We start from the raw sequence: 11,077 nt of genomic DNA, 5'->3' as shown, positions 1-11,077 counted from the left end.
TCTTTATACTCGTGACATCGTATAATACACTTACTTAGCTATTAATGAATCGCGCCATTCAAGCTTTTCGTGAAATTTGGATACTGCACATTGATATAACATGAAATTTTTTTTTTTGAATTTTGTGTTCAAGTCATTTAAGATGGAATATGGATTGATAGTCAAGACAAATAGCTGTCGAAAAAGACACGGCACGCACCCTGGTCCAATAAATCTACACCATTTTCTAATCGCACGAAAATATTAATAATCAATATTTTAAAGAATTTATTTATTATTGATAAAGAAATACATGTTTAATTAAGTATTTATGCCTTTTCTGATTAATCAAAATAACCAAACGAACACAAATGTGGTTAGAATAAATCACTTATTTTTGTACCAAAAGTTATAGTACTATTTAGCTAAAGTGTAATTTTATTTCTTTATATTTGTGGCAGCGTAAAGTGCACCTACTTAGCTGCTAATGAGTAAGCATGTTAGGGCCTTAGGCTCATGAATCTGGAGAAGTGCAGTGTCTATCTATTGGTGTTGTCTTATATCCCTTAGATATCTGTTTTACCTTTTGTCTACGGCTGACCATGTCCCCAACAGAGACAATATTACCCGTTAAGATCTTATGTCACTTTTTACGGCCCACCTAGCCACAGATCAAGCTGTACAACGTCAACAGCTTGACGTACGAAAACTTCCTATGATGTCACTCATCACAATACTATTTTCACTCATTCACGTTTAACCCAACATTTCCTCCCACAATAAGTATATAAATATGCTTTTTGAGAGACTTGAACTCATAACTTTGTTCTTAAACAAGTAGTTAGAATCAAACGTTTACTACTAAGCCAAAATGTATAGCTGTTAACCAATTCATATTTTTATTTTTTTATACTCGTGACAACGCATAGTGCACCTATTTGAGTATTAATTGGTCAGGATATTTTGCCCATGAGTTGAGAAAGATGCATGTCTTTTTGTCGGTAATATCTCATATAACTTATATATCAGTATTATTTTTTCCCCACCACCGTCGGCATCACTAGATCTTCACATGAAGTCACTCATTCCGGTACCACTTTCGATCATGCACACTAAACCTAACAAATGTATTATTGAGTTTGATATTATTTGGTGTGCAACGAAATAAGATACACAAAATCCAAAAACATAAATGATAAAGCATCAAATTAAAATCTTAACACTTTTAGGTTTGAAAACTCTCACACAAAGAACAATTCCGAACATTGACAAAAGTTTCAAAATTTATTATTATTATTATTATTATTGATAAGCTGACTAATCAGAAATTTTTTTAGAGTAGATGAGATTAAATCTAATTGGATTAAATTTCATGAAAAGACAAAAAACTATCCATTAATTTTTTTAGAATGTTAAAAAATGTTATGAATAGGAACATATAATCGTGTAGAAAATATCAAATGCATGGTTACATAAAAATTTAAGTAATGTGGCGGAGTAGTTCACCAGAAGGTAATTTTGTTTGTACCACGATTTACGTTGTCTGAATATTCAACTACTCGAATATCAAACAATGCGAACCTTTGTTCAAAGTTTCAGTCTCTTGTTATTCCATAATATCACAAAGCCACATGACACAGATATGACATATCAAAAAGATTTATTCGACTCTATCTTCGGTGAAAAGATCACATTATATTTCACGTCGATCAATATATTGTATTATATGAGAAAATGACGTGATATCTTTTTGGTAATTTCATTGACCCTTGAAATAATATCCCAAAGTAGAATCGAATTAACTCAACAATACATCATAGTTTTCCATTCCACAAGCCATCAAGATTCAACACTCGATTATATTATTTATATTCCCAATCTCACGCCGTAGCATGATCCTTCCATTTTTTTTAATTAAAAAAATGAAAACGAACAGAAACAGAAGACCAGTATGAATAATTTTTTTCAAATTATAAGTTTAATTAATTGTTATGATTTCTTGTGTGGGACAGCGTAAATATTGAAATAATGACATCTTTGACGAAGAATAAAAATGAGCCGATAATTAGATAAATATGTTTCCAAAATGAATTTTTTTAAAAAAATTCAATCATGCATTAAAGAGTTGGAGCATGTATCTTGTGAGACGATGTCACCAATCTTTATCTGTGAGACGTGTCAACCATATAGATATTCACAATAAAAAGTAATACTCTTAGCATTAAAAGTAATACTTTTTCATGAATGACCAAATAAGAGATCATCCGTCTCATAAAATACGACTCGTGAGATTGTTTCGCACAAGTTTTTGCGGTGGAGCTTAAAAATTAAAGAGTCCATTTTAGATCCTCTCAAAAAAGGATTCTATACTAGATTTTCCGAGTTTGCGTTTGCTTCACCATAAATCTTATAATAACTAGATTTGTAATTTTAATAAATGAACAAAAAATATTCATCCTTTTATCCAATAAAACTTATTACAACAACTTATTTTGATAAATTCTAAAAATAACTAAATGATTGTTGATCATATAATCAATAACTTAAAGATTTTTTTTTTAAAAAATAATTACGTTAATAGCCGAAAGAAGATATTTCATGGATCTATCTTGATTGAGCGATGAATGAAGTGTGAAATTTATTGATACTAAATGAAGGTGTTAATAAGAGTAGAATTTATTAAACAACGTAAAATGGTTAATTTCTCATAGGATGAATCTCAAAACCGATCATTTATTACTAATGAAATTTTTGTAATTCATCAATTATAAATATGAATGGGGGGAGGGGGGATTCAGATCAATATTACAACCAATCTTTTTAGTCGAATATAATTTAATTTTTTTTTTTAAAAAACTCGCATCCTTAGGGACGATTTGCTTCGCTACTATACCAGGAATCGCTGCACACGAGTTATACCACATGCTCACACAATTTTATTACAATGGTACGTAGGAATTTATTTTGTTTCAGTTCGAAAAGTTTGTTTGATATATTTCTCAAGATCATGGCTTCAAATATTTTTCCAACAAGAAGTATACCATTTTTTTTTCATTTGTGAAAATATATAATTTTTTCAAAAAAGTGTCCAACCAAACATCACAGGTATGTAAATGTTCAGATATATTTTGCAATAAAGTTTTTAACTTTTGAGAACCCTTTACGATCGGACACATTTTAAGCCATTACCAAACAAGAAAATCTGATCTAATAATCAGTTATGGGTAATAGCTAGCATGGACAAATTAATGCCGTGTGGACAAGTTACAGCATAATGATCACACAATCCTCGCCCTTACTTAATTTCCCATCTTAATCTATATCTAGTGTAATAAGATTGATGTTAAGCATCATAATTAGGGACGTTTCCCCCACTAGCTTGTGTTTTGAAACCATGAAATATTCTTACAACTGGAGTACTTCTCTTGCAGTGCTTGCTCTGGTAATGTGTGGCGTGCTGGTGATTAATGTTGGAGCCAAAGACGTAAAGTTCGATGCCAACTACGTTGTTAGATGGGGAAATGGCCATGTTTTTACCATCAACCAAGGAAGAGAAGTTCAGCTTTCCCTCGATAAGTATTCCGGTTATATACTAGCTACCCTTATTTTAATATTTGTTCATTAAATTTGGGAAATTCCTTTTTTTTTTTTTTGTGATTTGATAATTTTTGTCATTACTAATTGGGAGTACTGATGTTGCGCTACACGAGTCACAACTATCACATCGAAAAATAAATAAAATTGCAAAAAAAATATTAGCTTCTGACTGAAATTTGACAAATATATGACAAAAAATGTGATTTTCTCTTTATTTGTATGAAACGTACGTGGACAAGGGTTACACGTATGAATGTCACATAGGGTGATCTCATTTTGAATTTCGTTTTGATTTATATAGCAAAATAGCATATAAAATATGTATATATGTATATCATAGGGGCGGGATTTGGATCCAAGCTAAGCTATGGATCAGGATTCTTTCACATGAAGATCAAGCTGCCTGGCAAGAACTCTGCTGGAGTTGTTACGGCCTTCTACGTACGTATAATTTCGTATATTTTCATCTTCTATATTAGATTTATGATACATTTAATTTATACGTACAGCTGACTTCAACTGGGAAGAATCATGACGAACTTGACTTTGAATTCTTGGGCAATAGAGAAGGTAAACCTATCACACTACAGACCAATGTGTTCGTCAATGGCCAAGGAAATCGAGAACAACGAACCCTTCTCTGGTTCGATCCCACCGTAGATTTTCATTCTTACAAGATACTCTGGAACCAATACCAAATAGTGTAAGTAGACCGACAGTACTAATTTAAACACTTACCTAATCGATCTTCACCATTGGTTGTAATAATTAATTTGTGTTGTCTTCAGTTTCTACGTGGATGAAATACCGATTAGGGTATTCAAGAACAACACGAATATTGGTATAATGTACCCAACACAAGGCATGCAAGTAGAAGCCAGCCTGTGGGATGGAGATAGCTGGGCAACAGATGGAGGAGGAACCAAGACTAACTGGTCCAATTCACCATTCACAGCCAATTTCCAGGGCTTCAAAATCGGTGGATGCCCAGCAACTTCGACTACAGCTCATTGCTATTCACCTGAATACTACTGGTGGAATCACAAGAAATTCTGGACCTTAGATCACCATCAGAGAAAGACATACGAACAAGTTAGGAAAAAATACATGAATTATGATTACTGTGCTGATAGGCCGAGATATCCTAAACCTCCTCCTGAGTGCGTTCGACCATATTAGCAAAATTTTCTATAAATATATATATATATACACATACACACACAAACACACATATATATGTGTGTGAAGTTATGAGAGTTACTATTCAAAGAATTCAAATGTTCTATTTTAATGTATTTGAGTCGGGTCCGCCATCATGAACGACAGGTTTGACATTTTAGTTATTTTTTAAAATGACGAATCGAACCAGTTCGTGAGTATTTGAAACTTATTTTATCTCAACTCAATTGAACTTTTGGAAGTTTTTTAACTTTATTAAATCACTTACTATAAAATGAATCTAAAATAATGACAGATTAATTTTTTAAAATAATATTGATATATATCCTCTTAATTTTTTACAGATTACATGAGAAATATGAATGAAAAAGTATAACTGGAGAGGAGACATGCAAAGATCTAATAAATAATAACTAAATGGGCCAAGCCCATATAAAGTCCAAGCCCATGAATTAAACAGTTTGACCGTAGTCCACTCATCCCTGCACTGCAGATTTCGAGCTAAAATTGAATCTCCAATGGCGGAATGTGTCTCTTGACAGAGCTTCCTACGAGATGATTCGTTTAAAAATAATTTATTTGGCATTTTTAGTATTGATATTTAATTGTGAGTCTCTAGAATTGGATGAAGAGTTTACAGAAGCATTGCTTTTGAGGCCCTTGCCCGATCGGAAAGTGTTGGCTCACTTTCACTTTCAGAGCAATTTGCCGCCGACTCGTATATATGGCCGCCACCACCATCTCTTCCCCAAAGCAATTTATCAGTTGGTAATTATAATTTTCAGCCTTGATTATCTGCAGCTGTTTTACTGATTTTCTCGAAACTAAATTGAAGCGTCATCGTTTTGTGCTGATTCTCTCTCTTCCTGCTGTTTTTTCGGTAGTTTTGCATATTTTTTATGTTTTGATGTATAGTTCGAATGAAATGGATTGAGTGGTAAATATTTTGTCAGATTTGTGAGTTGTAGTGAGATGAACTAAAATGGATGAACTTTCGATGGCTTTGCTTTTAAATTGGTTTAATTTTGATGAGAACAGCTATTCACATTTTCTCGACAGAGAAATTAAGACGAATATAATCATTTATTGTTATTTGTGAATTCGATGTGACGGAGGTTAATAAGATGAACTTGTGAATATTATAGCTGTAAACATGTCCTGAGCGAACAGAGTTATTTCTCTTCCGGTTTGTGTACGTGCAGTAAAGTAGAATACCAGATCATTGAAGTACCAAACATGGTGTAGAATCTGATAGAAAGGGGTTGGTCCAGTTGTTGTTGTTGTGATTTTATATTCTTTTGAATTACTGCAGCACGCCAGAAACTATCTGGATTCTGGAGTCTCTATGATAATTTAATTTAATTTTACTTGTAAATTTTTTGTTTTGATAATTTTTTCTTATTATGAAGTTTTCTGTTTAATTGTTATTAGAAATTGTTTCTTTATTGGTCCTTATTTATCTGTGCCAATTTCGGGTTGTTCTTTGACGACTTTAATGCTCTTTAACACTGCTTTATGCATTCCTGCTCTATAACTAGTTGTTATTTGGGTGCTCAATCAGGTTCACAAATTCCAAATCCGAGAAATGGAGTTATCATTCACACAAGGTCGCTGGAACTATGAGCGCTGGGGCGGATATGACCCCATCTCAAGCAGCAAAGCGAAGCCTCCTGGAGTTGAATTATGGGCTGAGTTTGATGTTCCTCAATACCAGGTTGACGAGTCCTGGAAAAATCTAACCCATGCTCTTTCAGGACTCTTTTGTGCTTCAATCAATTTCCTGGAGCATTCAACTGCATATTTTGCACCTCAGTGGAGCTTTCGCTCCTTATCAGGCAAATTGCGTTATGGTACATTACCCCGTGAAGCAGTTTGCACTGAGAATCTCACTCCTTGGTTGAAGTTGCTTCCTTGCCGAGACAAAGCTGGGCTTTCTGCATTGATGAACCGTCCTTCAATATATAGGGGTTATTATCATTCTCAACGCCTGCATTTGACATCAGATGAATTCGACGTGTCTGCGTCGAATTCTGGGATAATGCTCGAACAAACCCTGACAGTCGTTCTTCAACCAAGCACTTTGGGAACTGGAGTTTCTTTTTCTGACAAGTTATCACAACCAAGTTGGTCTCTGAGCTCATTATTTGGCAGGAAAGTTCATGGAAAATGTTCTCTTTCCAAGTCCAGCAATGTGTACATTCAATTTGAGCATAATCTAGTGTCTGAACTCAAGAAACTATTGAAGCAAAGTGAAGAGTCGGATAAAGAAATTATTATTCACGAGGGTTTTCTGAAAAACTCTGTATGTGAGATGTTGCATTCTCCCAAAAGGGTTATAAAAGAAATAGAGAATTTGGCGAGAGAGGGCTCTATCCTCTTTGAATTTCCAGTTGATGGATATGATGAATCTGAACCACTAGATTTGGGATTGAGATGGAAAATTCCAGTCATCTGGTCATGCCAACAGGCACCTTTACATGCTAGCAGATTTTTATTGGGAAGTGGGAACGAAAGGGGTGCTATAGCCATCCTATTGAAGTCTACTGGGAGCAATTATGGGGAAAGGACCTATTATAATGAGAAAGAATGCTGGATGAGAGTTGAAATTTTCCAATTGGTTCCTTGGTATGTCAAGGTTTATTATCATACTCTGCAATTTTTCATGGATGGAGTACTTCAATCTACATCAGATAACATAGAGAACATACGAATTTCACCTTCTGAAGACAAGGTTTCTCCTGGAGTAATGGAAATGGTCTTGAGACTACCTTGTGGAGTGAAAACAGCTGCATTGACTCTAGAGTTTGATAAGGTATGTTGGACTTCAATTGAATCAGAACTATTGGTGGATCATGGTTTAGTCAGTTTTTATTGCTATCCATTGATAATGAGTTGAAAAGCAGCCGATGGGATGCCTTAACGTGGAGATTTCGGTACTTTCATATTTGATGAATTTAGAGGGTAAAAAACTGGAGCCTTGTGACTTCCTACCTCGATTTTTGAACACTTCAATCGAAACATCTGTTAAAACATTAAATTGTTTTAGTAGTTAGAAAGTTAATTTGCTTTAAAAAAGAGGTGTGCCAATGTACAAAATTGAGTGATTTCCGTCCGAAGGACCAAAAGTGTTAAAGTGATCACAGATATATGCCAAATATCGATAAGTGTGTACGTACATGACTAAAAATGAGATACCCCTGTAGTTTCAGGATCAAAATTGCCGATGTAACTTGACAGATAACGTTAGTTGCAGGATCAAAATTGCCGAAGTAACTTAACAGATAACGTTTTTTTGACAGGGATTTCTGCATATTGATGAATATCCTCCAGATGCTAACCAGGGCTTTGACATTCCATCAGCTATAGTGAACTTTGCTGACTTTCAAGCAAATATAAGCTTTGATGATGGATACTCAAAAAAAATATCCATATTAGCCAAGTTACAGGTATTGAAACAAGTTGTCTCGATACCTGTTGGTTTCTTGGTGCTTCTCTTTTCTTTTCTATACATTGTCTAAACCATCCTTAAATTTTTTTCAGGAAAGATATCCCGTTCTTTCTTACACGGAAGTACTTCTTGTGCCTTTGACAACTCCTGATTTTAGCATGCCTTACAATGTCATCACTATTACGTGTACCATTTTTGCTTTATACTTTGGATCGTTGCTCAATGCACTGCGAAGACGCGTCGGTGAGGAAGAAAGGCTTCTAAAAAGCAATGGTGAGATACTCTTAAAATCTGTAGCTTTTGGGTCCTGTTATCACCATGGTCATCATGACATGAAGTTACTGCTTTTTATCAAAACATATATCACCATGGTCATCTGGACATGAAGTTACTGCTTTTTATCAAAATCTAAAGTCGAGTTTCATTAGTAGTTTCTTAGTTCTATCACTATTATACTGATAACTGATTCCACCATCAATTTAGGAGTACATATTCCACCATCAGTTTTGCATTGTGTTCACATATAATTTATTTCATACAAACGTTTGCAGTTTCATATTTGTGGAGTCCTTGTTTGATGACAAAGATGTCTATTATTGTTGATAATCGATCTGACGCTGCTGATTCATGATATAGGCTGCTGGGGGTTATAGCCATCACAATTATTTAGGAAAAATTGGGTGATTCAGTATCTTGAATAGTATGATGTCATTACAGGAATATCTTGTCCTTTCCCCCGTTTTCATGCCATTTTGGCTTGAAATAACCCTAGATGTGCCTTTTTCTCACATTTGATCATGAATTGGCTTTTGCCCTTCTATGTGCTTCTTTTCACTCGTTGCATCTTTTTCATTGTTACATGAATATGGTACTCTTCTTTTCACAAGTCTTGTTTATATTATCTTCACTTATTTTTCTTTTATCATACCAAACTGCACCTAGTTTAGTTTCTCTTACTGGGTACCGGTTCTACAATTATAAAGCTTTGTATCTAGATAATCAACCCCCCACAACCATGAATCTTTTGCTAGTTTGGTGCTCAGGAATTAGGAAATATGCTTCAAAATTGCAGCAAACTTAGACCTTGTACTAGTTCCACGTTACAAATCACACATTAGAAGTGTAAGTATCACATATTAGAAGTGTTAATAGAAACACAGTTTCTAATTTCTCTGATGTTTTCTGATATGATATATGTCGATGGTCTCAAACTTTTATATGCTGAGCCTGCTGTTTTGAATGGTACTTTTGAATCTCAATCTGGTCGTTACAGAAATGAAAAAAATCTCAAGGATAAAGCTTTATTTATCATGTGCCATCTGTTGAATTTGTGCTTAATCAGCTCAAGACTTCAAAAAGTCTCGGTTTGTTCAATTTTCTTGTTGGTTTAATTGTGCAATGGCTCTGATCACGGGATTAAAAATTAATATCTAGATTGAATGTATTAACTAAACTAATAGTATTGCAGAAATACAAGGGGGTGGACAAGTAGAATAAATTTACAGGATAATTTGTTTCGCCCATTTCTGGTTTATCTTTAAGTCTTTCTTGATGCAATGCTTTGCTTGCAGCGGCAAAGAAGGCAGGCCCATTGACGTTGATGCTATCAAAAATATATGCTAAGTTGTGGGGAAGGCAATGGGAACCACCAAAATCTTCGTCATCATCTACACGATCAAGCACAAAATTTAAGCTGATTGCAAAAGTTGTATTAGTAGCTGGGCTTGCCGTTGCTTGGCATTATTATTCTGAATGAACATGAGGGAAATACAAGACCTTTTTTTTCGGCCGTTAGTATGGATTAGTGATATGTAACATATTCTTCAATGTCCACTTATACTGAATCTAGTAACATTGAATCACATACTGCTTAAGTTCTCCCACTGGTTTTGTCAGCTGGGAAACAAATGCAAAAAGAGCAATGGACAACATTTATGATTCATTCGGGTTTTTGTATTCGCTAGTTCGAGCCGAACATTTCGTTTTCACATTTAGTACTTCTAATAGACCAACATGCTACACTGTATATGTTTTTTGTGTTATAGAAAATTTTGTTAAAACTAACAAAGACCAGCTAATTTACATCAGATGTATCTTGCTGTTCTACCCGGATTTACAAGAGTTAGTAACTGCTCCGACCAGAACTATGTGTTGCTGAATAGTTGCTATTTGTTTGGCGGACCAAAGTCTGTATAGATATGTAATATAAACATACAAGTCGCTCCTACACGAACCATACAAGCATTCAACATATCGAGCTCCTCTGTCATCGTAATAGTCATCTTATTCTCTTTAAAGAGGTAGCAGAGACCTTTTCATCGTCTCGCATCTTTTCGTGTTTTTGCCGAAAAAACTGCACAGAGATCTGTTTGATGCGGTACTGCCATTTCCATGTAGGAAACGTTGGTGACAAACCTCTGCATGTTTGATGTAATTCATACATTGTTCTATTATATATATGCCGAGAGTTTCAAGAAAATGGAAATCTTGAAAAGCTTTGAAGATTGGAAATAAAAATATTTAACAATACAAATATAGTTTGTAAAACATAACCCATTAAGAAATATAGCTAAAATTACTTCTCTGTTTTTCCCATGATGTGTTAAATAATTAAAGTTGAAAAAAAAAAAAAATTGAACCCAATGTAAGAAGTACGTATAAAATTTGTCTAAAAGTAGGAAGAGTAGTTATTGTTACTTTTAAAATATTCATATAGAAATTAAATGTTGAAGAATATCACAATGTTATTCTCATTTTATTTATCTGCTTTATTTATATTCGATCCTTTTAATAGATTTTATGCAAGTTCTAAAATAATTTTTTTTTTCAAGATTAGTATTATTCGTTTATATAATGAACTTTCTTATTTTTCAA

The 11,077-nt window shown here is 34.0% G+C and overlaps 2 protein-coding genes across 2 annotated transcripts; both read left to right on the top strand.

The window, feature by feature from the left end:
- The first annotated feature begins 3,312 nt into the window (after positions 1-3,312).
- LOC140836655 (xyloglucan endotransglucosylase/hydrolase protein 2-like) lies at positions 3,313-4,919 on the top strand. Its single transcript, XM_073202331.1, has 4 exons — positions 3,313-3,563; positions 3,917-4,017; positions 4,086-4,279; positions 4,365-4,919. Exons 1-4 carry the CDS (start codon positions 3,320-3,322, stop codon positions 4,753-4,755), a joined length of 930 nt encoding a protein of 309 aa, XP_073058432.1. The 5' UTR covers positions 3,313-3,319; the 3' UTR covers positions 4,756-4,919.
- Positions 4,920-5,220: 301 nt separating this feature from the next.
- LOC140836646 (uncharacterized) lies at positions 5,221-10,145 on the top strand. The gene is made up of 5 exons (XM_073202319.1): positions 5,221-5,523; positions 6,317-7,567; positions 8,055-8,201; positions 8,296-8,476; positions 9,775-10,145. Exons 1-5 carry the CDS (start codon positions 5,311-5,313, stop codon positions 9,957-9,959), a joined length of 1,977 nt encoding a protein of 658 aa, XP_073058420.1. The 5' UTR covers positions 5,221-5,310; the 3' UTR covers positions 9,960-10,145.
- The last annotated feature ends 932 nt before the right edge of the window (positions 10,146-11,077 follow it).

This window comes from Primulina eburnea, chromosome 1 (genome assembly GCF_022965805.1).
Source record: "Primulina eburnea isolate SZY01 chromosome 1, ASM2296580v1, whole genome shotgun sequence".
Taxonomy (NCBI): domain Eukaryota; kingdom Viridiplantae; phylum Streptophyta; class Magnoliopsida; order Lamiales; family Gesneriaceae; genus Primulina; species Primulina eburnea.
This window is presented reverse-complemented; position numbering and strand designations above follow the sequence as displayed.

Coding starts and splice junctions, on each gene's coding strand:
- LOC140836655 (XM_073202331.1), top strand. CDS start 3,320: ATGTTAAGCATCATAATTAGGGACGTTTCCCCCACTAGCTTGTGTTTT. Junction 3,564..3,916: donor TTCCCTCGATAAGTATTCCG/GTTATATACTAG, acceptor TGTATATCATAG/GGGCGGGATTTGGATCCAAG. Junction 4,280..4,364: donor TGGAACCAATACCAAATAGT/GTAAGTAGACCG, acceptor TGTTGTCTTCAG/TTTCTACGTGGATGAAATAC.
- LOC140836646 (XM_073202319.1), top strand. CDS start 5,311: ATGATTCGTTTAAAAATAATTTATTTGGCATTTTTAGTATTGATATTT. Junction 7,568..8,054: donor TGACTCTAGAGTTTGATAAG/GTATGTTGGACT, acceptor TTTTTTTGACAG/GGATTTCTGCATATTGATGA. Junction 8,477..9,774: donor AAGGCTTCTAAAAAGCAATG/GTGAGATACTCT, acceptor CTTTGCTTGCAG/CGGCAAAGAAGGCAGGCCCA.